Here is a 27,866-nt window from a genome sequence, read left to right as displayed (position 1 = left end):
TGCAGCATCTGGGTCATGCTACATTTCCTTAGCTTCCTCTGCATGCTTGGCTGTAGATATGGGTGACCAGTGGGGTATCTCAGATACCAGGTGCTTCTGAGATGTGTTTTCTTGACTGTTTTACTGTGTTCAGAGAGAGTTGACACAGCAACAGAACAGCCCAGTAAGGGAAAACTAGTTCTGTCAACAGGATGAAATCTCTCACATGAATGGAGAGCTAACAACTCCAGCTACCCAAAAGGTGAGACAGTTTGTCAATCATCTTGCCCCTAGGAAGGCTCACCTTAAACCATGCTAAAGAGACAGACGGGACAATTATCTCTTTAACAAAATGCTATACTTTGGCTTTCCAGAATGTCTGCTCCCAGTACAGTTCCTACAAGCTGCTCTGAGAGCCTGCTGGGTCTGCCCACCTTAATGAGTCCTGCTTTTAAAAGGTGTAACTATTTCCTTTGCATTCTTTCTTGGCTATTTCTCTGCTTCCAGAGCCTATATGTGCTTTCCCCCCACAGTACTTGGGCTTGCTCTCTCTCTCTCTCTCTCTCTCTCTCTCTCTCTCTCTCTCTCTCTCTCTCTCTCTCTCTCTCTCTCTCTCTCTCTCTCTCTCTCTCTCATGCACTCTTCCTTTCTGGCTTTACTCAAATGGCTTTTCCCTTTCTCCCTTCTCTCACCATTCTCCTCCTCTGGGCTGCTAAGACTGACAAGTTGCCTGCCCGGGGCAAGTTTTCTTTTTTCTTTTCTTTTCTTTTCTTTTCTTTTCTTTTCTTTTCTTTTCTTTTCTTTTCTTTTCCCTTCTTTTCTTTTCTTTTTTAACTCTATGAAATTGTCCACTTTGAATAAACCTTGGCTTTGGTTCACTTTCAAACTTTTCCAGCATTTGACTTAATTGACAGATAAAATGGACCGCTTTCTGCACCCCTAAATAATATCAGAGTGACTGCTCCTTTCTCCTTCGTCATCCAAGCAAAAGAGCAGCTGTCTCCACCAGGTCAGCTGTGCCTGGTTGGAAGCAGCCATCAGGGTTGAGCCCGAGGACGGTTGCTGTACTCTCAAAGAAGGGATAGACAGGGAGGGTCACAGGATTCTCCTAAGATCCCAGGCACTCTTCAGGGCCACCTGCATGTCATTCTGCTCTAATTGCATGTGACCTAGGGTCTCCAGAGACAATACAGTTTACATGCTGGGGGAGATTGACTGAAGGGGACTCTGTCCATGTGACTTCAGGAAGAAGTCATCTTGCTGGGTGAAGACTTTCTTTTTTTTTTTTTTTTCAGAAATAAAGCATTTAGAACATTGGAACTGGGCGAGGCCACCACGGGGCTCCCCCCCACCCCCAAGGTGAGGGAGGCTGGAACCACTGGCCACCCTAGGGGGCTACTCTTGTAGCCAAGGACAAGGGCCAGAGCGCAGGAAGCAGGACTGGGCTTCGCTGGGGCAGACCAGGCCTAAGGGGCTCCTCTCTTTGCCTTTCCCAACTTAAATAGGCATAAATAAAGACACATCCAGACTCTCGGGCCACCAGAGGCTACTGCGCCAGTCCCATCCAACCTGCAACCTAACACTAGTGCCGGTTGTGGCCCTTGTAGGGCCAGCCCAGGAAGGCGGTCCTCTCCGGGCCCGTGGAGGTAGTTGGAGTCAGGGTCCAGGGCAGTCCAGCCCTCACAGCACAATCCAAGTGTACCGCTCACTGTCTGCCAGAACCTTCAGTGAGCACCCTTTGTGCAGTGCCTCATTTGTCATCCTGTTCACATAGCGGCCACTGCTCTCTGGCACCAGCCATTTCATGACCATGTCCACACAACTCTTTCGGTAGGACCTCCAGACACTGCCACTGGTCTGTCCTTTGACCTCCGTTAGATCACCCACGCTGACTGTCTCAAAGATGCCTGTGTTGAGGTCCCAGGCCACCTTGAGACTTGTGTGATAAGTCTTGGGTCGAAGCTGGCCCTCCTCAGTGGGGGCTGGGAAGGCCAAGAGCAGCAGGCTAATGTTGATCAGGACCTGGTTGGTTTCTGGGCAGACCTCCAAGATGACTATGTCATAGTCACTGAAAGAGCAGAACTGGTGACCCCAGGTGGCATCATGGCGGATGACCTCGTTGATGACATACTCGAAGTCCAGGGTAAGCTGCTCCACTGTCAGGTACTGGCCCTGCATGTCTGTCCACTCTCGCATGGGCCGTAAGTTGTGGCCACGGAGATCAGTCACCACAAAGGGCAGGGAGATCTTGTCATCCTCAAACTCATCCTCAGGCTCTGTCCCTTCCCCAGACTATAACACATAGTGCAACTTGGTGTAATTGATGTAGCCAGGCTCAGGGGCAGTGGTCTCTGCAGCAGGACTGTCCCTGGGTACCACTTCCCCACTTGGGGTTTGCGGCTCTAAAGATGGGCGGCAGCGGCTGCTTGAGGGCCACAAGCCAGAGGGCAGCCGAGTTTCCTCCAAGGGACTACCCTTGGCCTCTTTGGCCCTGCGGAAGATGTCAGCTACAAACTCCTTGGCCTTAGCAATGGCTGGTGAGGGCTCAGGGGCTCCAGAGGGCTGGACTGGGACCACCTCAACACCAAGGCTGGGGGAAGGCTGGGGCTGCCTCAGGGCTCCGGGGTCCTGGAGAGCTGGGTGGGGCTGGGGGCAAAGCTGTATGGTCATACAGGATTTGTCAGAAACTGCTGTCACCTGCTGAGTGGACAGAGACAGCGCAGGCCACCAGGGAGTAGCTGGTGTTGAGCAGCACCACCTGATCCTTCTTGAGTTGGAAGGCGGGTTGGAAGGTGGGGAAGGGGTACACCACCTGGTATTTGGTGTGCAGCATGAAGCCGTGTCGCAGGCACTGTGCACTCGGGTCCCCTGGGTGGGCACGACTGGCGTCCTGGCAGGCAGCACAGCTGCCCCGAGGTGGCACAGCCACAGTGCTGATGTAGATGTCACGATGATTCTCATCGCTCACCATCATCATCATGTTCATGAGCATCCCGTTGGCCGAGCGGGTGTTGAAACCAAACACGATGACCTTGGAAGCGTCGCTAGGCCGCTCACACACAGTCAGGTACAGGTCACTGTAGATCTCCTCGTCCTGGAAGAGCCGCACCTGCCGGACCAGCTTGAGTTTGCTGTGGACGTTGAACTCCCACCAGTAGAGGTGATATATGTAGAAGGAGAAATCGTCGTCCCCACTGCTGCTGGTGTAGGAGAGGACATAGCGGCCACATTTGGAAAATCCCAGGAAGATATGGCCTGCATAGAGAAAATCCTCCTCTACGATGTTCTTGAGGGACACGCAGACCCTGGGGGTAGCTTCCGGAAAAGACGAGGTGAGAGCTGCCCACTGATCTTGACTCGCTCCAGCTGCTTGAGAACGTGTTCCCGCCGCCGCCCCACCGCCCGCTTCCCCCCGGTCCCCCCAGGGCCGCCGCCGGCGCTCCCGGCCCCGCTGTTCCGCTCCGATTTCGAGCTGGGCGCCATTTTCACCCCCTCCCTCCACTTCCGCAGCTGGGTGAAGACTTTCTAATGTAGCCACTTTATGGTCACCTGTCAGGAACCCCTCACTCAGACTCTGTAAATAAACCCAACAACCTTCTAGTTCCTGGGGGACCTCTGACAGAACTGTACTTTGGTTTGTTACTGGGACCTTAGAAGTGGTTTATGTCTCCCTCAGGAGGGAATGCTTGCATCTCTCCCAAGCCCTGTTCTGGGTGCAGCTCATGGGAACAGCGCTAGCAAAGCCAGCCCAGGAACAGCTGCCACAGTCGCCACAGTCGCCTGTGACTAGTCCTGGTGACTAGTCTGCTGGATTTGGTGATACTCACTGCCTAGATACATGACTGTTCACACAAAGCCCGATGGGTTTTCACATTCACCTACTATATTTTGTTCAGCAACACTTGCAAGGCACAAGCTGTCATGCGGCTTTAAACTCACCAAATCTCCTAAAATGCAAAGAGACCCAGGGAAATTACAGCCTGCAAGGATGGTTTTTGTTGTCTTTTGTTTGTTTGGGGATTTGGGAGGGGGAGGGCTGCAATGAAGTCTTTCTACACTGTTCAGTAAGTAGTTCCTGATGGATTGTGGGTGAAAGACCCCAACCCCATTACATTATAATGCCTATCTTTCCCAGGAATGTTTCCTGACTTGCTTTGCCATCTCAGAGCCCCTGGGTGGAGCTGGAGAATTTCATTCTTCTCTGGGTCCTTTCTTGACAACCACACAGCCACCATCAAGTACTCGAGGTAGGTGGAAAATTCACTTCCATTTGGCCTAATGCCGAATAACAGACCCGAATTTGTGGAGCTTGGGGTTTTTAATTAAGAGCACACAACATGATAATTTGCTTTAATCTGAGGTAGACTGGGAAGAGAAAAACACCAGCACCCACGAGGTTATCTTAGCATGCCACAGTGACCACAAAAACTAGTCCCTTCAGTGTGGTAGTATCTTTCGTCATATGATCTGAACCAAAAAAGGTTCGGTTTGTTTTCCTACCTACCCGAGTCTAACCCCTAATTTTCACATTGTTTCTATAATTCCTACACCCTCCGTGATGAAATCTTAAGTTATGTGAGGTTTTTAAAAAACTAAAATGATTTAACCATTGGATTAGGAAAATGAAAGTACCACGCAGAAATATTAACAAAAGCAAGGTGCCTAAACTGACAGGCTACAAAGTCAGTTGTGCACATAGTATATTGTTTCTGAGAATTAACCTCACATTATAAGGCCTCCATCAATATGTATGAGAATTAGCCCAGGCCTAACAACTACTTCACCATGACTCCAGTACTAAAAAGGCGCCCTTGCCGTGCCATTGTTGCCACAATGCCGTGACTCGGATTCGAACCGAGGTTGCTGCGGCCACAACGCAGAGTACTAACCACTATACGATCACGGCGAGCTACCGGAACGCCACAGTACACGGTGTAGCCAGTGCGGCCCTTGAGACAGGGATGATGCCCTGCCATCCCTAAGCTGTTGTACCTCGAGGGCCCCCAACTGACCATAACGATTGGCCACAGTCTTCTTGAGTGTGGAAACTTGGCTTGGAAACGCACCACTAAAAGACGGCCATGAAAATGCTTGGCAAGTCCAGCGTGGTGGCGCCTGGGAACCTAAACCTCGGGACGTTAGAGACCAGCCTGTCCCGAATCAGACACTGACACAAAATAAAAATTAAAAGTAAAATAAAATACAAGGAAAAAATAGGCCCAGTCGGCTGCTGTTACTACCGCTGCGAAGCGGAGGGCTTCTTTTCGCCAGCGCACAGATCTAGCCAGGGAAACCAAAGCGCCTGCGCACACTCATAAGTCCAGGCCGTTGATAGGCAGAAACAAATACCAGCAACCCGATGACGTCAAAAGGGGCGGGGCATCCAATACAGAAGAGCCCTAGTAAGCAGCTCTGACCTTAAGTTCCCGGTAGCTCGCCGTGATCGTATAGTGGTTAGTACTCTGCGTTGTGGCCGCAGCAACCTCGGTTCGAATCCGAGTCACGGCATTGTGGCGACAATGGCACGGCAAGGGAGCTGTGTTTTGTTCTTCTACTCCGTTTTAATATGTAGCTAACATTCTAGAAAATGAACCTCAAACTAAATGTTGAGAATAGGGTTTATACCAGCGCGGGCTAAATTAAACTACAGGAACACAAAGGCTTCCAGTTTGTTGGAGGGGTGGTGTCTGCACAGAGAGTTGCGTCAGCCAGAAAAATGCAATGTATATATATAACTGTTTTCACTATATGTTGTAAAAATACGTTGGTTTTTTTCTTAGTCTCCTATACATACTTTTTACAAACTTCCATCAAAGCAGTGAAGTAGACGCCGAAGTGATGAAAAGAAGAGGCTCCACAGAGAGTGTAACCTTTGAGATAGCTTTTACAAGTAGAATGGGGATCTGTCAAACAGCAATTTAATGTACAAAGGGTTGAACACAGTCATGAAAAGGCTCTGTCGTGATTCCTCTCCTAAGTGTTCTCCCTGGGTCATTTTTAGGACCTGCCCGCTCCCACAGCGCTCTAGGGCCTGGCTTGGCTGACAGCTAGAACCTCAAGAACCTGTTGAGTGAATGGGCTCCAGTCGCTGGGGGCGGGAAACGACACTGAAAGCCGCGGGAGGGAAAAGCAGGCGGATGTCCTGCAGTCTGGGGCGTGAAATAGTGAAAGGATTTAGTTGCGTTTAGCGAGATCTCGGGTGGCTCTGCAGCGGAGGGTAAAAAGTGGCCACTTTGAACTCACTTGTCAGAAACCACTGGCACCTTCTTGGTTTAGCAAATATCACTGCCTCTCTGTGGAAGCCGTCAAAAGCCAGGCGCTGTGTGGGCGGGAGCGCTGATGGACAAGAAGAAAACTGGATTGAGTCCCAGTTGCCGCCCAATGGGGTCAGAAGTGGGCGCAAAGCCGAGCGGGAGCATCAAGGAGAGAGGATTTAGCCATCCTAAATGTGGGATGAGTGCGAGAGGCTGCATGAAAGAGAGAAGTCATGGGGGCGGAAAGCCGAAGTTGACCTGCATTCAATTGAGTTCTGTCCATACTGCTAACTCAGTACCGAGGGCATCCGCCGCACGCTCAGCGAAGGTCCTCATCGCTCGCTGATAAAGGGGTCGGGGGGTTGGGGGGGGATCTGCAGCCAGGAGACGCACTGGGGAACGCCCCTGAAGGCAGGAGAACTCTGCAGTCCACTGGTAAGGGTCCAGGCACCGGAGACAGGCTTCCCCAAGACAGTCACCTCGGGTCCCCTGATGCTCATAGTCTCCGGCCACCCCCAACACCTCTCGCAAGCAACTACTTTGCCCAACACTACCGAACCAAAGTGAAGCCTAGTAAGCGGCGAGAATTCAACGCGCCTGCGCGTTGCAGGTCTGCTAGGTTGGAGTCCCGCCCAGCACACGGGTCATTTAGTGACGCAGGACGTGGGAAGGCCTATGAGTATTGAAGAGAATATTCAGAAGAGCGATATTACAGGTCCCTGGTAGCTCGCCGTGATCGTATAGTGGTTAGTACTCTGCGTTGTGGCCGCAGCAACCTCGGTTCGAATCCGAGTCACGGCATTGTGGCAACAATGGCACGGCAAGGGGACTCTGCTTTTTTCTTTTTTTTTCCAACAATATCCACTGGGTTTTTTTTTTTCTCTCCCCTTTGAAAATTGAGCTACTCTAACGATCGCCGCATCTAAGAATTCTTTAGCGCTCTGACTTCGGCTTCGGATCGAACAGTTTCTAATCCCTTCCTTCTGAAATACCGTTATCTAAGCCATTCAACACAATCGAAACAGCGCCCCTGTGACCTTGTAGGGATTTCCCGCACCTCCGTTTTTAATTTTAAAAATCGCGTCGTTCATTTGTAATTACAGACTTCGTGTGACCAAGTCTAACTGAAAGGTTTCTTCTCATTCTTCACGTCATCCACCAATTATTGCCATTTTCCAGTGCCATTATCTTGCTGTGATAGTCCTAGTGCAACAAATACTTATGTATCCATACGTGTGAAGATATTCCTCTTCTTACATAAAATACCGACACCTCCAACTCCCAAAAAATTATGACATGAGAACAGAATACGAGGTCGGTGACAGATTTATCTAAGTGGGTAAGAGTACTCACACTGAGGGAATCTCCATCCATTTAGAGGCCTGTCTTCCTTGCATCTCCCACCTCCCGTCCTCCTGCCCATCTAGTTCGAGTAGGGTACAGTTTAGTGTGGTAAAACAGAAGAAAGAGATGATCCATTAAGACCCGAATTTGGAGATTAGAAGAGGAAATTGTCTCAGCAGTCTACTTGAAAGCCCTCCATTCTCATCTCTTATTGCCAAGAAAGATATAATTGAAGCAAAGTTACTAAAGTTAAAAACACACACACACACACACACACACAAGTGCACTGCAGGCGGGACTGAGTCCTTTTTATTGCGGGTTTTACTCTGGCTTTTGTTTTTGTTGCTTTCATTGTTTTAGGCTTTTGGTTTTGTTTTTAAGATCTTTTAAAAATATTTATTTTGTTTTATATGCATTAGAATTTTGCATACACACACACACACACATCATACCCAGGAAGGCCAAAAGAAGTTGGCAAACACCCTAGAACTGGATGGAGCGCTACAACCGAACCCGGGCCCTCTGCAAGAGCAGTATGATTTTCTAACCCCTATAACCCCTAAGTCATTTCCTCTGGAACTCACTGTGGTTCTCCTTCAGCCTTCCCAGTGCTGCGTTTACAGCTGTGCATTCAGATGTACTGACTAAATCTTGACCACGATTGTGCTCCAAACATGCAGCTCCACCTAATTTTTTTTTTTTTTTTTTTTTTGCAGGGAAGGTGTTGTTTATTTTTGGTTTGGTTTGGTTTGGTTTGGTTTGGTTTGGTTTGGTTTGGTTTTTTGAGGCAGTCTCCTGTAGCTGAGGCTGGCCTTGAACTCACTTGCCTGTCAAAGTTGCCTTGGGATTCCCCTGCCCCAGCCTACCAAGTACTGAGATTGCAGCAGTATAGTACCATACCTAGCTCCATGATGAATATTTGAACAGGGCGCTTTTTGGCTTTGGCTTCTGCCTCCCCCGGGATCTTGCTTTGTCCCACAGATAGGCTGCCTCAATCTCAGTCCTTGAGCTTCGAAAGCAGTGGAGATTACAGATACACATAAGTGCCTGACTTCAGATTTCTTATAGCCCATAAATGAGTTGCAAGGTTTGCTTTGTGATTGCAAGATTTAGCTTTAGGTTATCTTCTTTTAGTATGAATCATATTATTTTCATATTAAAGAAATAGTCTGTGGTTCTACAATAAGAAAAAACGGTGCCCTCCTGTTTTTCCAGTCACACACAGTCCTTTCCTCTTCCCCCTCCCCCCTTCGCTCCCTTCCTCTTTACCTTTCTTTTTTTTTCACAGTAAGAAAAGGAATGAAAGTTAGTGGTAAAAGTCTGGAGCTCCGATGAAATCCTAAGACCTTCTCTGACAGTGTGAATTCATTTGAAGTCACCCTGGTGTCTGACGAGTTCTTGATGAGAATCTAAGCCCGGTGTGCCAGACTTTCTGGTGTTTTAGGAGATGACAGGAACTTGGAGTTTTGTGCAAGATGTCCCATAATTTAAAACACTGGAAGTTGATTTAATTTTTTTAAACGGTGATTTAACCAAAACTATGTAGGCCAAACAAAAAATAGTACAATGAGGAAAAGAGGTTCTGTGACTAAGAGTGACCTGGGTTCGATTCTCAGCACCCACACAATGGTCCCCAACCATCTGTAACAAGATCCAACGCCCTCTTCTTGTACACAAGGTACACAAGTGGTACATAGAAGCACAAGCAAGCAACACACCCATGTGTATTTTTTTTTTAATGTTGGTACAAGTGGAACTCAGTCTCAGTCTTAATGAATAACAAAGTATGTATCTAGCTGGGCGTGGTGGGGCACACCTTTAATTCCAGCACTCAGGAGGCAGAGGCAAGCAGATTTCTGAGTTCGAAGCCAGCCTGGTCTACAGAGCGAGTTCCAGAACAGCCAGAGCTATACAGAGAAACCCTGTCTCGAAAAACAAACAAGCAAAAAAACAAACAAAAAACAAAGTATGTATCTGAGAAAGAGAAGAGAAAAGATTGCTGAGGTCAAGTAAAAAGTATATAGGCACCTCTTGAGAAGGTTCTCTCTCATTGGCCAAATTGGAAGAATTTGGGCATCAAAAGGAATTATGATATAATGATGAGAATAGGTTATATAGCACACAGAGATTTTATTTTTTAAAAGATTTGTTTATTTATTTATTTATTTATTTGTTGTGAGAGAGACAGACAGACAGAGAGAGAGAGAGAGAGAGAGAGAGAGAGAGAGAGAGAGAGAAGCAATTGCCTATGGAGGCCAGAAGACAGTGTCAGAGGCCCTGGAGCTAGAGTTACACGTAGCTGTGAGCCTCCAGACATGGGTTTTGAGAGTCAAACTCAGTTCTCTTGAAAGAGCAGCAAATGCTCCTAACTGCAGAGCCTGAAAAATGTTTTGCTTTGTTTTGTTTTGTTTTGAAATGTGTATGGATCTCTCACTTGCATGTATGTCTGTGCCCCGTGTGCATGCCTGGTACCTGTCAAGGCCAGAAGAGGGCATGAGATCCTCTGGAACTAGAGTCACAAAGGGTCAAAGGCTTCCGTGTGGGCACTGGGATCTGAACCCAGGTTCTCTGGAGGGTAGCTGGTGATCTTAACTGTGACACCATATCTTCAGCCCCTGAAAAAACTAGTAGTAGTAGATGTTGTTGTTTTGTTTTGTTTTGTTTTGTTTTGTTTTGTTTTGTTTTAATAGGATCTCACAGTGTAGCTTTGGCTGGTCTGAGGCTCATCCAGGCTGGCTTCAAACTCACAGACATCTGCCTGCCTCTGCTTCCAGAATGTTGTGACCAAAGGTACATGAGAGCCATCACAGACTGGTTGAGAAATGCTTTAATGTATCTATGTTATGTGGGTGTCTATGTGTACCTGAGTGTATGTGCACCATGTGTGTGCAGGATCCCTCAGAAGCCAGAAGAGGACACCAGATCTCCTGGAACTGAAGTTTACAGGCAGCTGTGAGCTGCCATGTGTTTACTAAGAATTGAATCCAGGTCTTCTGTGAAAGCGACAAGTGCTCTTACCTGCTGAGCCACCCCTAGCCCTGTGAATGCTGTCTGCATATCATGCTGGGCTCCACCTGTACTGCTTTGCTTGACTGTGATGCCTCCCGGATTGGAATGGCACGTTACCCTTTACTTCATCTATCTAAATCTTAAGGGAGTATAGAAAAGCTGAGAAATACATGATGGCATAGGAAAGCAGAAGATTTTCCTCACCTGAATCTGATTGAAGCTTCTAAAAGTCCCTACCACCAAGGCTAATAGCAGTCTAAGTTCAGTTCCTGGTAGAATTGTGGAAGGAGAGAAGCAACTCTAACCTGTACATAAACACACACACACACACACACACACTTTTTTGTTGTTGTTGTTTTTCAAGACAGGGTTTCTCTGTGTAGCCCTAGCTGTCCTGGAACTCACTTTGTAGACCAGGCTGGCCTCGAACTCAGAAATCCACCTGTCTCTGCCTCCAGAGTGCTGGGATTAAAGGTGTGCGCCACCATGCCCGGCCACTTTTTTTTTTTTTTTTAAGTGTTAAAAAATTTCAACAGAAAGGCTGCTCTGCCTGCCTGCCTGCCTGCCTTCGTATGCTCCTGGTCATACATAGACATTTTATGCTGAAGTAATAACAGGCTTAAGTTCTGGATACATGAGACCTTGGGTAGGCCCTCATTCATTCTCTCCAAAGAATCATTAACAGGGCAGCTAGCTTTGCTATAGTAGAGTTACCCTACATCCCTGTGTCCTAGTGAGCTACACTTTTACTTTATCAATTATAGCCTTATCGGGGACCCCCTAAGGAAGCTCCTTGTAGTCTCATTTGGGTCTCTTAGCAACTCTTTGAATGTGATAACTTCAAAACTCTCTAAAATCCTATATATAATTATCATTAAAAACAAAAACAAAAACAAAACAGACAGACAGACAGAAACATAAAAAGCAGTGAGCATGACTCTCGAGGAGCCTCTCACAGCCTGGACCCACACTTGGAGACGCCCTGCTTCTTCAGCACTTTAAGGCCTACACTCATGCTTTGGGGTGTAGCTTATCTTTCTGCTGGAAGCCTCTCTTTCTCTCAGCATTTATCTTTAAGCCTATATTAAAATAACTTTTAAAACTATTTTTATGTGTGCAGGTATTTTTGCCTGTGTGTGTGTGTGTGTGTGTGTGTGTGTGTGTGTGTATGCACGTGTGCATGCACATATACACAAGATTCCACAGAAGCTAGACAGTATGGGAGCTCCTGGAGCTGGACTTGCCTGCCGTGGGTGCTGGGACCAAAGTCAGTCCTCTGGAAGAGCAGTTAAGTGCTCTTAGGTCATCTCTTCAGCTCCCACTTTTCTGGTTTCTGAGAGACAGTCTCCCAAGATGAATTGGAATTCATTAAGGAACGCCTCCCGCTATAGCCTCTGAGAGTTAGATTACAGGCATGTCCACTGCATTTACAGGGTTGGTCTCCTGCCTCTGCCTTCAAAATGCTAGGATTGAAGTGGTGTGCCACCAGGGCCAGCATTACAGATTTGTTTTTGTTTTGTGGGACAGGAATTCAGGCAGCCCAGGCTGGCCTCAAACTCAACAAGACATTGTCTTTGAACTCCTGATCTTGTGGCTTCGACCTCCCAATTACTAGGATTATGGGTGTACATCATGTGTCTGTTCTATTGCTATGAAGAGACATCAAGACCAAGGCAACTTATAGAAGAAAGCATTCAATGGAGGACTTGCTAATAGTTTCAGAGGGTTAATCCATTATCTTCATGGCAGAGAGCATGGTGACAGGCGGGCGGGCAGGCAGGCAGGCATGGTGCTGCAGAAGTAGCTCAGAGCTTTACGTCCCAATCCACAAGCATCAAGTAGAGAGGAGGTGGGTGGAGACTAGGCCTGCGATGAGCTTTTGAAACCTCCAAGACCACCCTCAGTGACACGGCCACCCCTCCTCCAACAAGGCCACACCCCCTCCAACAAAGCCACACCCCCTCCAACAAGGCCACACCCCCTCCAACAAGGCCACCCCTCCCAATCCTTAGCAAACATAGGGGGACCATTCTCACCATCACCACCACCAGAATCATTTTATATTTTTAAGTAAATTCCATTGCTGTGGTGGCTCACACCTGCAACCTCAGAACTTGACTTGGGAAAGCTTGAGCAACGGGATTGCCAGGAGTCTGAGCGCAGGCCTGATTGCCAAGTGACTACAATGGCTCATATCGTTCATCACCCTTAATGTGCATAACAACAACCCCTATCACCCTTTCTAAGATAGGACCAGGGTGTGGTCTTGGCCCAAGAGCTGGCTGGATCGCCCAGCCACTGACTCCAGCCCGATGCCTTCCTGTCCCCTCCCATTGGGTGAGTGTGGAGACCTTCTCCTATGGGTTTGCTACAATAACCTCAGGAACCTGTCATCTCTTATGGTCACCATTGCATCATTAGTATTTTATACTGTACATTCTGGAGTGTAAGCCTCTTAGTTTCTCTATTATACCCCATGAAGCGAAAGTTCTCAGTGTCTTTTACAGGCCAGCTATCCAATGTATAATTGGGGTCAAACAGCATTTTTATCACCTGGGAGTTCCCCAGCTAGACCTGCAAAAATGACAATCTACAATGTAACAAGACACCCCCCTACCCAGATCGAGGGTCACATTACTGTTTGAGAATACATGACATTAGAATTTGCACACGGCAGAAATTTAACCTAGTTGAAATCTGGAATCATAGGAATGATAGATTTAATGTTTTCCCATTATACCCTTCAACCTCAACTTCAAGTTCACCCCTCTTTGGAGGTTCACCTGATTCTCAAAAAGGTGGTACATGCCAGTCAAGTCAACCCTCTTTGGAGGCTGGGGCAGAGTGGACCAGATTGAGCTTTTACAGGGAATTCCTGGCCTACTACAGCATGAAGCCCTATCTTACAAACAACCATAAGCAACTGGAAGAGCGTGAGGAAGCATGGAGACAGTGTGTAGAGCAGGTACCACAAGGAAGTAAAGCAGACAGTTTTCCCAGCAGAGAGAAGGAGAGGGAGAGGGAGACAGGGAGAGGGAGACAGGGAGAGGGAGAGGGAGACAGGGAGAGGGAGACAGGGAGAGGGAGAGGGGGCAGAGAAACGGAGAGGGAGAGGGAGATGCTGGCCTTCAGGGCTACAATACTTCTGGTGAACCTGCTTCCTTTCTAAGACAAAATTCCAGGCTCCTGGGCATCATCATCGGAGCCTTGAGAATGTAAGGGGCTGGTGATAGACAACATTAGACCTGTTTCTCACTTGATTTATTGACCTGTCTGTTTCTGTTCTGTCACAAACTGATTGACAAACCCAGCTTGAGGGATTTCCACAAGAAAGCAGGGCAGCTGTGAGGGCTGCGTGGGCCTGCTGGGGGCCGGTGTAAACGTGGATGGGAAATGTTTGTGCGAGGGTTGTTAGCATTTGAAGCTGGCGGATGGGTGTGAAAACATCAGAGCCATGGGTGTCTCTGGAGAACTGACTGCATGCCACGTGAGAAGTTTGCCTGGATAGAAAGGCAGCCTAGGTTTGAGTGAGAGCTAAAGGATAGGAGGAGGTAGGCGGTACTCCCAAGGTGAGGGCAGTAATAGGCGCAACTGAAGAGCAGCGTCTTCGAAAATGTTTGGGTCTTTGGGGTTTGGGGGAAAGGAATCAGGATGAGCAGGCTCTGCCTGGGGACTCATCTTCCCGCGTCTGACGCAAACTGGGAGGTGAAAAGAGCAGATGGGACTAGAGAGCGCCCCACAGGAGCACGCGTCGCGACACGTGGAGGACTCACCCTCGGCGCAGTTGCTCCCCACATCCCATCACTTCTCTCAGAGTCCTCGGGTCCCCGTTAGGCAGCGGGCTCCGCCCCCCGTGTCACTGACGGCGAGCCCCGCCTCTCCCGCCGGCGCAGCTCCGCCCCCTCTCGCCCCGCCCCCGCCGCCCGCGGTCTGCTCGCTCAGTTGGGAGGGCCCCATGCTACTGAGCGGAGCTCCTCCTACGGGCTCCGGCCCGGGGCCGAGGGCGCAGGGCAGCGCGGGGGGCGGCCCCGGGGGATCCCGCCGCGGGGCTGGGGGTGCGGGGACCGGCCCGGGAGGGGGCGGCAGCGGCGGAGTCGCAAAGTGGCTGCGGGAGCACCTGGGCTTTCGCGGGGGCGGCGGCGGAGGGGGCGCCAAACCCGCCCCCCCAGAGCCCGACTACCGCCCCCCAGCTCCCTGCCCGGCCGCGCCCCCTGCGCCGCCCCCGGACATCCTGGCCGCCTACCGGCTGCAGCGAGACCGCGACTTCGAGGACCCCTACTCCGGGGGCCCGTCCGCGTCCGCCGCCCTTTCCACCCCTGCGGCCCCTGGCCCCACTCCGCCCCCGCGCCACGGATCACCCCCGCACCGCCTCATTCGGGTCGAGACCCCCGGACCCCCAGCGCCCCCTCCGGACTCCGGACCCCCTGCCAGCAGCGACAGGGTGAGTGCCGCGCCGGGCGTGGGTGTCCAGAAAGGGTGGTGGTCTGAGGTCTGGAGATTTAGGGAGGGACAAAGGTGGCTTGGCTGGGGCTCAGCCTTTAGCAGTCAGTATTTCTAGTTGACACAAGCTTAGTCTCTGACACGGGGGCTCAAATTTTAACCCCTTTGTTAGCTTCTCCACCGACTAATCTGAGCCCCCAAACTCTGCCCTGTTTCCTGTTAGGGCCCCAGGACTAGGGACGACCTCCCTCATGGGCTCTGCCCTCAGCTTTGCAACCCCTCCACCCTGATCCTGGAACCTTTTTTCTAACGGGCATGGAGAAGCACCCCTCCCTTCCCTTTGCGGGTTTATGGCCTTTGTGCCCTCTCCGGAGCAGTAGCTTCTCTGCCCTTTGATCTCTTGACTCTTCCCTCCACAAAGCTTTTCTCTCCCCCTCCTCTTCCCCTTCTCCTTCCTTCCACCTCCCACCCGGTCCTGGAGTCCAGGCATCTTTGCAGGTCTGAAGCCCAGAAAGGGGCTGAAAACTAAGATTTCTTCTGTGAACACAGAGAGCGCTGGCCTTTGCCTTTCCCAGTGGGATTGGGGAGGGGGGGACTTTGTACTCCGGATGCCAAGATGGGCATTGTCCAGCTCTTCCTGAAGAAATTCACCCCTGGGGTACAGGCGCACTCCTTCCAGTGTTCCCCCAAGTATGAGGACACTCGGTGGTCAGGACCTGTTGCCCAGTTAAGGCCGAGTGACTGGGTTCATTCATTATCTCCTCTCGGCTTCCCTCTTTCTCAGTCCATTCTGAGAGAGACTGGAGCTGCAGGCCCTGGAGGAACAATCCCAATAGTTTGTCTGTCAGGACATCTGCCTTCCTTCTAAATTCCAGTTTTATCCTGTCCTGGATAAGCCATCTTTAGTCTCCCTGAATCGGAGGACTGTGACTCGGAACCACCCCATCTCAGTTGCCCTCCTCACGTCTGAGAGCTCATCCCTCCAGGGTTCGCTCATCTCTCCTCAGTAGAGATCTTTATCTGATTAGAGAGCAGTTAATGTCTGAATCCTCAGGTTTCAGAATTGGGCTTTTTCCGCCAAAAGATCCCTGTCTTGCTAGGCTTGCTGGATAAGAGGTGTGTCGGGGTCGGAACAAGAGCCCCAGATGTGTGAACCATTTTCCCCATGGTTCTTGCCATAGAGCATGGCTGACCGTGCCGGTTCATCATGCGAGGAAGGTGCAAGGGCATTTCTCCCAGGCTGCGAGCGGTCTCCTCGATGCTATGATGAGACCGTGGTATGGCAGTGAAGCAGAGGGGAGTCTAGGCCCTGTCCTCCCCGTGGACCAGTCTCCTCCTCCCTGGCCACTGGCTCTTGGCCCATGGTCTAAGCTGTCCTTGGCTATTTTCCTTCCTGTAGTGGCTTAGAATGACCCAACAGGCTGCCCACCACACTGTGGGTTCCTCCAGGAAAACATCCTTTTTTTGGTCAGTTCTCTGACTCCAAAGTGTCTGACCCAGTGTCCTGAAATGGTGCGTATCCATTAACAGGCTGGCTTAAGGGTCAGGGATTTCCAAGGCATGGTTTTCCTTCCCTGCTTTCCCAGAAACCTCCAAGGAAGGAGCTGTAGCCCTGTGCACAGACCCTCAGACCCTTCCTGCCAAGACTGTCTTGTCTGTGCTTCAGTTGGGTCAGCTCTGACCTGTGGGGGAGGGGATGCTCAAGAGGTGTCTAAGTCTCTTGCCAGCCAGCCACGGAGACAGGAATGAAATCCGACAGGCTCTCCCAGGAGCCACACAATCTGTGCTTTCTTTGGTGCGTGTGATGAAAGGATCCAGGATGTAGCATCTGAGCTGTCCCATGGGCTGACCTAGGCTCCTCATTCAGAAATTAATCAACTCCCAACCATCTAGGAACAGAAGTTGAGAGATCCCAGAGTATTCCCCCTAGGAAAAGCAAAGCCAGACAAGGTACCTGAGCTCTTACCCCAAACCCGGGTGGCCAGACACTGGCAGGGCCTACTGAGTGCAGCCTCTGGACCACCACTCCCGCCGAGCTGTGGTTTCTATACTGTATGCCCGCTTCCCCTCTCTTCTCAGCTCTGCAGAGCTCCTTGACTGGCAAAAAGAGGTTCCAGAGCACCCCGAGGGGGCTGTGTACTGAGGTTGGATAGGATGGGTAGAAGTGCTTCCCCCACTAAGCTAGAGATGCCAAGGAGCCATAGGATGAGGAGACGAGAGGGAATGGATATCGGGACAAGGCCCTGAGGTCCTGGGGTTCATTAGCCTTCCTACGCTGGGCTTGCTGGCTGCCAGCCCACTCTGAAACCCACTGATATAGCTGGCAAAGACTCAGAGCTGACCATCTGGCCAGGCCTGGCAGGGCAGGTGTGGGAACAGCAAGAGCGACACCCTGCAACCGGCAGCTAGGGCCTGGCCAGATGGCCCCCAAAGAACCCCCTCTGGTGCTGGGTCCTGTCCCACTTCCAGGCTCTGCTCTGGCAGAAGGTCCAGGGTATTGGGCCTCCTCTTCATGCATTCACCAAGCTTCAACAAGAGAAAGAAGCATGATCTAATTAGGGAACAGGGATGAGACTGTGATTAAATGAAGGGTGAGTTGCCTACCATATCTGCAGTGTGTCCTCTGTTGTGCCAATATGAAGGCGAGATCTGACATAGGTAATAAAACAGGCACCCCATATTGAAACCAGCTCTCTTATTCTTAGCTCATGGGGACAACCCTAGGACTCTTGAGCACCCAGACCTTGTGTGCAGGTATTTCTCATTTATATGGGAAAAGGCTCATAGCTCTCAAATTTTTACAGGAATTTATAGCCCCCCAAAATAGTATTAAATTTTTAAAAAAGATTTCATTAACAATTTTAAACGTGTGTGTGTGTGTGTGTGTGTGTGTGTGTGTGTGTGTGTGTATCTGTATGTGGCTTTGTGTATATGAATGCAGTGCCCTTCAAGACCAGGAGAGGGCGTCAGATCCCCTGGAACTGTAGTTACAGGAAGTTCTGAGCTACCATCTGGATGTTGGGAACCAAACTCAGATTGTTTTCCAGAGAGCACCCATGGCTCTTAACGGCTGCACCACCCCTCTAGCCCTATACTGAAAACCCCTTTTAAAATTTAGATGTGTGTGTATATTGTGTGCATACTTGCATACACACACATATGGGAAGGTCAGAGGAACTCCTTCCAAGTAATGGGTCCTAGGAATCAAACTGAAATAGGCTTGCTGGCAAGCTCCTTTACTTGCTGAGCCAGCTTTTGAGCCCCAGTATGGAGAGCTTCTTACAACAGGTGTGTGCCACAGATGTACAGTGTGGGCTTGGAGCATCCAGGCTCCTTTTAGTAAGCAGTGAGCAAACGGGAAGGGGACAGTGAGGTAAAAGGCTGAGGTGTCTGTATTCCATCGTGATGTTCCTGTGCTGATGATCGTGGACAGCCTGCCGAAGTCAGGACCACTCTTAGACAGTGTCCACTGAGTGTGGTGTGTCCTTAGGTGACGCTGGTCCAGGTGCTGAGAGGGACACCCATTCCTTGGCTTTTTTGTTTTGGGCTTCTCTTGTGTGTGTGTTTGTTTTTGTTTTGAGGTGGGTTCTTTCTTTCTTTCTTTCTTTCTTTCTTTCTTTCTTTCTTTCTTTCTTTCTTCTAAGTTTGCCTTCTTATGTCTTCATAGAGTATAGAAGCCTGGATAGCTTATCTTGTGCTTATTCTGTGTTGGAGATGGGGGGTGGGGGGAAATGTGGCTAAGGGAGGAGTCCAGGAGAAGGACTGATGTGGCCCAGTTAGACCAGCCCTGGGCTGGTTATCTGTGTTGTCATTGGCACTCCAAGGATGGCTGAAGACTGTGACTGCTGATAGGTTATGGGCTGACCTGTTTCCTCCTCACACTGCAGTACCACAGTCTGGAACCAGACATCTGTACTGGCTCGGCCAGTGAGTGACTTGGTCAACACTTTGACCCTTGCACTCTGCCTCTTGAGAACTGGCAACAGCTGAGAGAGACCCTGCTCGTGGATGGGAGAAGAAAGCTACCCTGGCTGAGCTGAGTACCCAGAGCGGGTGTCTCCTGTAATTACACTTGTCCTCATCCCAGGAACAGCGTGACATTATGTAAGAGCAAAGATGAGGCCCAACTCCTGCATACCATGGACTTGTGGGTAACTCTAGAGCACCTTAGGGTGTCTCGCTCCTCTTAGAGCTTATTTTGTGTCTGTCGGTATGAGCTCCTGGGGGACCCCAAAATTTGGTCTCTTTGTCTTTAATGATACTGTGGCTGGCATTTATTGAGCATGTATCTTGTGCCTGGCACCATTTCCCACAGCTTATGTATACTGGGCCAGTCAGTGTTTACAGCAACCCTATGGGAGAGAACCTATCCCCAGGTTGTACTGGAGAGCGGAAGCTCAGGGATGTTGAGTCCCATTTGCAGGACTTCTCAGCTAGCAGGTGCAACACCAACAACCCAGCAGTGTGATTCTAGGCTGAGCACCATACCAGGGCCCTCAGCACCACACCAGGGCCCTCAGCACCACACTGGGGCCCTCAGCACCACACCGGGGCCCAGCAGAGAGGTGGCATTCATGCAGCATTTGCTGACTAGCACTGAGAGACTCCAGCAGAGATGATGCAGGGTGTGCTCTGTGCCTAATTCACCATTTCCTGAGTACTGGAGCCTGCCTCTGGCAGAACTGTCTTGAAGTAAACACAGACATGACACACCCCAGGTCCTTACAAGGGTTGGTGACATCAACCACTTGTCAGTGATGTTGGGGGTTTTATAAATAAGTATGACATTACTTTTATAATTAGAAATCGGGAAATAACCCATTTACGTTTTGTTGGCATTTTCCAAGCACATCCAGTAGGAAAAGGTATTACAGTAAGTAGGAGTAGCAGGGACAGATGCTTGACCTCAGAAAGTAAAGTACTGTGCTCTTAACCACACTTCGGTGACAACGGGTTAAATACAGTGGGGAAATACTAAATCAAACAGAATCAGACTGTCAACTCTCAAATGACTTTTTTTTTTCTCTAGTGCTAAAGATTGAACCTGATATGGGTCTCGCCATGCTAGGCAAATCAAATGCTCTTGTCATTGAACTATGTCCTCAACCCCTAAACCAAACTATAAATCTAAAAAACTGAGGAAAGGAAAATTTGGAAACACTTGTAAAAAGGTACTGGGTGTTAGGAAGCTTGGGTCTCAGGCTTGTGCGTTGCAGTGCCTGTGGACACCAGAAGAGGGCACCGGTTGATTGCCCCAACTGAAGTTTTGGTAGTTGTGAGCCACCATGTGGGTGCTAGGAGTTGAACCCAGGTCCTGGAAGAGCAGCCAATGCTCTTAACTGCTGAGCCCTCTCTCCAGCCCCAAGAGCTAACATTTATTGACCATTCATCCCTGTCAGCCTTCCAGCTAAGAATACTACAGCTCCTTCTTGCTATTTATTCCTTACCCTTTCTGCTACAGCAGGGAGGGGGAGGGGTGGGGGGAGAGAAAGACTCAGGCTTGCAGATACTTGTGAACTAGAAGCTGTGGAGGAAATATGCAATAAGAGAGTTTGGGAGCTCTGAAATCCGCAAAGTACCTGTTCTGCAAACACCAACACCCGGCCCCAGAACCCATGGGTAGGGTCAGAAAGGGGTTGCTCGGTCCAACTGCAGAGTGGAGGGTAGAAGAAACAGATGGTAGTCTTGTTAGCTGCCTTAGGAGAGGCATAGGCAGGAAGGAGATTCAACGGCTGGCAGCTGCTCGGGGAGGGCCACTGCCCATTGAACAGATGAGTGGCAGGGTCCTAGCGACAGCTTACAGGATGGCAGAAGAGAGAGCACAGGGAGACATAGGGCCCTTTGAGCAACTACTACCTCCTCTCCTTGTTGGAAAGTATTTAAGTATTTCAGCACTTTAGCAGCACACTGGCTAGAAGAGAGGATATAACACCCTTGCGTTAAATGCCTTTCCAGTGCCCTAAATGGCAGTTCTCCCCATCTTCCCTTGAGCCAGAGGCTTTGATCCCTATTCAAAAATGGATTCTCCAGTGAGCCTGAGCCTCCCATGGCCACTGGTCGTTCAGGTCATTCAAAGGTCAGGGTGGCTGGGGCAGGTGGCACTCATGTCACTTTAATATAAAGTCTGTGTAGAAGCTCTTTAGACATCCAGTAAATACACATCAGCATCTGCTGTGTGTTGGGCCTGTGATGAGCGTTGGGTAGAGCAGTGGGCACATCTGAGGAGGTCAGGGGACCACAGACAACAGATTGTATTAGGCCAAATGTAGTCTGCAGGGACTGTTTTCCTGTAAGCAATGTACCCCTCTAAACACAGAAACACTGGGCAAGCAGGGTTAGGGTCTGACTTGGATTTTCTGTGCCCAGAGTGGGTGCCAGCCTTCCCAGCTGGTGACTCTGCTGCCACTCCTGTTCTGGGCCTTGTGGGTAGCTCTCCGGATGCCCTAGCCCAAGGTGGGGGGGGGGTGTCCAGGACTTCCTGGAGGAGGGTGTGGAACCAGGAGTACAACAGAGAAGCCATTGAGCTGTCTGCAGAACTGCCACCTGGTTGCCTACAGGCACTGTCAGCTGGCACTGGGAAGGCCCACGCCAGCCTGGGAGGGGTAGGGATTCCAGGAAGAGGCAACTGTGCAACTCTGACCAGGCTTGCTGAAGGGAGGCCTGGAGGGGTTTTGAGGGCTGCACCTCACTTCTCTGGGAAGCTTCATAGAATGCAGACTTGTTTGGAAAGACTTGGTCCTCCTTTAATGAGCCTATCTACCTAGGCTTTATATTATTTCTACATTGTCTAAATCAATGAAGGGGGTGGGGTGTTTTCATCGACTCCTCTCCTTTTGTGTGATGGATTTAACATGATTACTGAGAGCTGTCAGTTCTTGGGTATTTAGCTGTGAATGTGGATCCTGCCCCCAGGAAGTGCCCAGTCTGCCCAAAACCACAACAGTAGCATTTGCCACCCAAAACAATCAGACAGAGGAGCATGGAAGGGGCTTCTGAGAGAAGAAATGAGTAAGGATTAACCAGAACAGGAAGGTGGTGCAGGCAGAGAGGAAACCATTGAGTAAAGCAACCATGGTACTTTCAGAGTGTGGTCCAAAGAGGAAGGGAGAACCTCACGTTCTCCAACCTTGAACTCATTTCTCAAAACACTGAAGGTCTATTTATTGTGAGGTGTAAGGATAGTGCGTCAGGTGACTCAGACACTGTAGAACGGTGGCGACACACAAGTTGACGCTGTGTGCTAACTGGCACAGTTGCCCGCAGTGGGCAGTGGGTGATGCTGGGGAGTAGGGGGACAGTGTGAGATGGACCTGAACAGATTCATCTGTATCCTGGAGAAAGGAAGACTGGGGGTGAAGGGCTCGAGAGATGGTGCTGATAGAAGAAAAGAAAAGGATGTTTACAGTGTAGGCTAAAGGTGACCAGGAGTAGCGGTGGGTTGATGTGAGCTACTCCAAGCAGGCAGGAATGCAGGGAAATAAAGGAACTGAGGGCCAGACTGAAATAAGGTAGGAACTAAAAACGCTTGAGGATAAGGTAGAGGCAGCCACTGGAGCAGCCTCAGAAACCTATAGATGAGCCACATGGGGCCAACGGGACAGCCAAAGGGATATTTGAGGCGGGATTGATTCTTACTCCATCTCGTCCTCTCAGGGGTCCCATTCCCAGGTCCTCTCACTCAGGGCAGAGTGGTCACCGTCACCTGGCTCAGCTGTCCCCGTTCCCAGGTCTTCTCACTCAGGGCAGGGTGGTCACCTGGCTCAGCTGTTCCCATTCCCAGGTCCTCTCACTCAGAGCAGGGTGACCACCTGGCTCATCTGTCCCCACTCCCAGGTCCTCTCACTCAGGGTAGGGTGGTCACCTGGCTCAGCTGTCCCCGTTCCCAGGTCTTCTCACTCAGGGCAGGGTGGTCACCTGGCTCAGCTGTCCCCGTTCCCAGGTCCTCTCACTCAGGGCAGGGTGGTCACCTGGCTCAGCTGTCCCCACTCCCAGGTCCTCTCACTCAGGGCAGGGTGACCACCTAGCTCATCTAGCTTCCTCATATCTGAAGTCTAGGCTTCAGTGAAATACAGGAGTGACCGTTCCCTGTACCCGAGCCCCAGAAGCACCTCTGGTGCCAGCTGTGGCCCTCTGAGTGCTGCAGTGCTCCAGGGTCTGGCTTGGTGAGTCCTACCTTTTCCTGCCCGGTTTGGAGAAAGACTCCATTGTCCTCAGCCGTGCCCTGCCCTGAGTGCCCCAGCTTCCTCAGCTGTCACTGGGAGCAAGAGCAGAGGCTTGCCAATATGTGAGGAAGGGACGGGCAGCAGGGAAATGGAAAGCTAAGACTGGTTTTCTGGATCCTGGCCTCTGGGAACTTGGCAGGTTTCAGTTGTGTCCCAGGGTGCTCCAAGGCATTTTCCTTCCAGGAGGCTGAGAGGCCCCACCAGCTACATGTTGTTGATAGCCCTGTGCACAAACAGTGTGAGTTGGACATTTGAATTTTCCTTTTAAGTAGAATGATTTAGGGGGTATTTCCTAACTGTGTGTTGTCCAGTTTCTTCAAAGAGAGTTTATGATACCCACAAAACAAGGACCTGATAGGGATCAAACAACAGAATGGTGACAAAGTAAAGTCTCGGCTTTCTTCTCCCTCCTCCTCCTCCTCTTCTTCTTCCTCCTCCTCCCTCTACTCCTTCTGCCCCTCCTCTTCCCGTCCTTCTTTTAATTGAGACAAGGTCTAACCTTGTAACTCTGGTTGACCTGGAACAGCCTGGAACTCCCAGGGCTCCCCCTGCCTCTGCCTTCTGAGTGCTGAGGTAGGCTCAAGCTCCACTGTCTTCTTTAGTGTCCTCACGGTCACTGGCTCGCTCTTTGGTGACCGCCTGGGATGTAGCAGGCTACACTGTGCTGATCTCTGAGATGCCTTACCGTTCTGCTCTTGCCACACATTGGTAGCCAGTGCCTTTGAGTTCTCTCTGTGCACAGGCTGTTGTCCAGCTTGGACCCTAAGATTAACTCTTAAGACCCAATAGCTTCATCCTGGCTAGGACATGACTACAAGGTAGAAAATTAGCAGGAAAGAAAGCAGCCCCATCTCTGCCCGTGGGAGCAGAGCTGCCTGTCCTTGTCTGAGCCGTGTTTTCTTTGCCTTCTCCCAGTTGGCAATCCTAGAGGACTATGCGGACCCATTTGATGTTCAGGAGACTGGTGAAGGCTCAGGAGGGACTTCAGGAGCCCCAGAGAAGGTCCCTGAGAATGATGGCTACATGGAGCCCTACGAGGCCCAAAAGATGATGGCTGGTAAGTACTGAGGACAAAGGAGATTGCCCCCTGAGGCCTTGGCTCTGCGCAACAAATCCAAGGACTGGTCCCGTGGTCCCTGGAAAATAGGGAGAAAGCCAGTGCCAGCTCCTTAGGAATGTGGTCAGGGCCTTCAAGATTTTGGAAGAGAAAGTGTAAGCTGTGACATCTGAGGCCACAGAGGAGGCCATGTAACCGAAGGTCCCGTAGAAGCCCTGGAGCTAGGCTTCCTAGCTCCAAGATGGTGGGATGAGTTGAGTCAGATGTTCCCAAATGAGCGTCAGTTAGTAGCCTTTGGAATGTGATGAGTTTGAGTTCATGTTATCATAGAGAAACACGAACAGCAGGTGAGTGACTGCACTGGGTGCCGTGGAGTGGGCCGAGGAAGCATTTCAGAGTTAGAGTAGAAAGGACTGAGTCAGCCCTGCCCTTGGGGAAACAAAGGCCAAGAGATGAGCCAGGGAAAGAGTCAGAGTCAGGGTGGACGGAGAGGACAGGAGAGGGTCAGAGAGGAGGGTGAAGGGTAGCCAAGAGAAATGGTGCTTCAGCCTCTGAGATGGCGGAGAGCAGGAAGGATGCCAGAAGAAACAAACAAACAAACAAGACTAATGTGGCATTTAAGGGGATTTCTGAGACCTTTCTGAGGGTATACAGAGTTGACTAGAAGAGCTACCTACCATAAAGCCGAGTTAGCAAGCTATTTCAGAAATGGTTTGGTCTGTTGCTTCTTGGTATTGTTGTATTTTGGTTTGGTCTTATAAGATGTGATCTCAGTATGTAGTCAAGCTGGCCTGGAACTTATTATGTAACCCAGGCTAGCCTAAAATTGCAGCAGTCCTCCTGTCCTTACCTTCCAAGTGCGGGATTACAGACACACGCCACCATGCAGCTCAAGTGCTGGGATTCCAAGGAGCCGCAATTACAAAGTCTTTCTTCCTCTTCTCAGCTTAGAAATAATTAAGACGTAAAATTAAAGCCAGGCGGTGGTGGCGCACGCCTTTAATCCCAGCACTTGGGAGGCAGAGGCAGGCGAATTCGAGTTCGAGGTCAGCCTGGTCTACACAGAGAAACCCTGTCTCGAAAAAAAAAAAAAAAAAAAAAAAAAAAAAAAGAAGATTAAGGAAAGGGCTAATGGAGATTAAAATGTCAACTTTATTTCTGATAAAGTTGACCAAAGGATATAACTTAGTGATGTTAACACAATGGTTTTTTTAATATACTTTTCAAGTAAGTTAAACATGCCTACTCAGGCTTGGCACCACAGAGTAGCTGTGGGCTTTTGTACAGGCACACTTTTCTCCCTGTATGGAATAGAAAGATCCAGAATTCCTGTGTTTCCGCAAGAAGGCGGAGCTGAGGAAGAGAGTGAGCACTCACTGTCCAATCAGATGAGCTGCCCTGCCCTCTGCGGTAGAGATTGGTGAGGAAGAATGTCATCACCCTTGAGGTGGAGGTTTGTCCTAGTAAAAGTCTGGCTATGGAGAGATGAGGTTGGAAGCCATGAGGCATTGGAAAAGAGCAGATGGAGTTAAAGAATGCAGGAATCGGGGCCTACAGAAACAGCGAGGTGGGCAGAAGCTGAGAGAGGAAGAAGGGGTCCTTGGGTTAGGGCTGAGAGATAATATGGGCCATGAATGTCCTGGAATTATATATGAAAATGTAAGTGCTTTAACTACTTTTTCTTTTTTTTTTTTTTTTTTTTTTTTTTTTTTTTTTCGGGTAGAAGGGCTGGAGGCAGGGATGGTCCCGGCGATTAAACTCAGGCCTTGTGCATGCTAAGCAAGTGTTCTACCACTGAGACACAGTCCCAGTCCTAAAATACACATTTTGTGGCAAGTTAGCCACAAAATCTGGAGCTTTTATCAGATTTAGATCAGTGATCCTAAAAAGATTTCCTAGCTCTGGGGAAGGTGGTGAGTCTGAAGGGAGCTGAGGACAGAATGAAGCATTGGGAGCAGCTGTGGACGGAGGACCAGAACTCCCGATGTACTGTGATGCTGTAAGGCCTCAGCAGACAGCTTAGGAGTCACTGTAGGAAGAACTAAGCAGGGCCTGGGCCTGGAACAGAGACCAAGAGAGGATCAGGAGAAAAAGCTCACTGGAAGGAGAGAAGACAGTGGGTAAAGTCGACTTGTCAAGGGGAAACTTAATAAAAGGGGGTCAGTGGTACCTGAGCAACAGAGGAGTTCCCGAGTGCAAAGTCACTTTAAGTAGAACGTAAGTGGAGATGAGTAAGGAGACAGAGCTGGGCATAAGGGAGAGATAAACTCAAGGAAGACTGCCTCAGTTTCCTTAACATGCCCACTTCAGCTCCCAGCCCTTGCTGATCATCCTGGGGTTCTTCTCCTTTACTTTGCCTCTTGCCTGCCAATTCCTCCCATAGACCCCATGATCTTGGAGCCCTGGAAATGTCTCAGGGCTGAGGGAGCCAGGATTTGTAGCTGCTGAGTTCTCTCCGAGCCAAGGCAGAGGCTCTGGATTGAGCTTACTCCTTACACCTCTCTCCTCTCTGCATCGGGCAGAGATCCGGGGCTCTAAGGAGACTGCAGCTCAACCCCTACCTCTCTATGACACACCCTATGAGCCAGAAGATGAGGGAGCCAGCCCAGAAGGTGAGGGGACTCCCTGGCCCAGGGAGTCCCGCTTGCCAGAGGATGACGAGAGACCTCCAGAAGAGTATGACCAGCCTTGGGAGTGGAAGAAGGAGCGGATTTCCAAAGCCTTTGCTGGTGAGTCTTGCTGGCAGGGGCAGCTCTGCTGGGGCCTCTGAGCACTTTTCAGGCTCGGGAGAATGGAAGGAGCAGATCCTAGGAACCAAACAAGGGCTAGGAGTGGAATTCTAGAGCAGGGTAATTGAGTTCTGTGCCATGGGGTGGGAACTTGGGCAGCGTGGATGCAGCGCTGTGTGCCGGCAATGGGCACCTCTTGGAGGCCAAGCCCAAGCTGTAACCACCTTTGGGAATCTGGGAAAAAATAAAGAAATTCCAGTACAGATTGTGAAACTTGTAGCATATGTTAAATATATTTGACAAACAGGGTATTTAACACTTCAAAAAATGATTTAAAAAACCCATGTATGTATAACCTGGATTCTGAGGCTGTCTCTAGTGGCAGGCCCTGCCATATCAGGGACATCTGGCTCCAAGAGTATTTCTGAGCTGCAGTTGGAGGCTGTGAGGTTGCTAAATGAAGATCAAGTTTCTCCTGTCCCGACCACACCACTGTGTCCCAGGCCCAAGTCCACCATAGAAACATTCATGTTGGCCGTCTGAGGTGGGGGAAGCAAGGGCCTTAAAGTGGGAGAGTGCCTTCAATACTAAATCTTGAGGACTGAGATGCCATTCAATTTCACTACTGCTTCCATGCCCCCCCCTCTCTCTCACACACACACACTCTCTCTCTCTCACACACACTCTCTCTCACACACACACACACTCTCACACACACACTCTCTCTCTCACACACACACTCTCTCTCACACACACACACACTCACACACACACACTCTCTCTCTCTCTCACACACACACACACACACTCTCTCTCTCTCACACACACACAC

At 50.0% G+C, this 27,866-nt stretch overlaps 1 protein-coding gene, 3 non-coding genes and 1 pseudogene across 7 annotated transcripts in view; 3 read left to right on the top strand and 2 right to left on the bottom strand.

Moving 5' to 3' along the window:
- Positions 1–1,538: 1,538 nt before the first annotated feature.
- Positions 1,539–3,462, bottom strand: LOC110318932 (annotated as a pseudogene). The gene has a single exon (XR_002380386.1). The product of XR_002380386.1 is annotated as a DDB1- and CUL4-associated factor 15 pseudogene (transcript).
- A 1,351-nt stretch (positions 3,463–4,813) lies between these two features.
- On the bottom strand, positions 4,814–4,885 carry Trnah-gug. Its single transcript has one exon. It is a non-coding gene; the product is annotated as a tRNA-His (tRNA).
- A 530-nt stretch (positions 4,886–5,415) lies between these two features.
- Trnah-gug lies at positions 5,416–5,487 on the top strand. The gene has a single exon. It is a non-coding gene; the product is annotated as a tRNA-His (tRNA).
- Positions 5,488–6,962: 1,475 nt separating this feature from the next.
- Positions 6,963–7,034, top strand: Trnah-gug. The gene has a single exon. It is a non-coding gene; the product is annotated as a tRNA-His (tRNA).
- A 7,507-nt stretch (positions 7,035–14,541) lies between these two features.
- Shf (Src homology 2 domain containing F) overlaps positions 14,542–27,866 on the top strand; it is a 20,924-nt gene continuing 7,599 nt past the window's right edge. For 2 of the 3 annotated variants that reach the window (XM_021193663.1, XM_021193662.2), the window contains exons 1-3: positions 14,542–15,027; positions 24,164–24,305; positions 26,828–27,034. In XM_021193663.1, the coding sequence (XP_021049322.1) occupies positions 14,542–15,027; positions 24,164–24,305; positions 26,828–27,034 (835 nt within the window). Of the gene's footprint in view, positions 15,028–16,823; positions 16,977–24,163; positions 24,306–26,827; positions 27,035–27,866 lie in introns of those variants that run through there. The other variant, XM_021193665.1, reaches the window with a different exon arrangement.

The sequence above is a fragment of the Mus pahari genome, chromosome 3 (genome assembly GCF_900095145.1).
Source record: "Mus pahari chromosome 3, PAHARI_EIJ_v1.1, whole genome shotgun sequence".
Taxonomy (NCBI): Eukaryota; Metazoa; Chordata; class Mammalia; order Rodentia; family Muridae; genus Mus; species Mus pahari.
The sequence above is the reverse complement of the archived record's forward strand: the minus strand, read 5'-3'. Positions and strand labels throughout refer to the sequence as shown.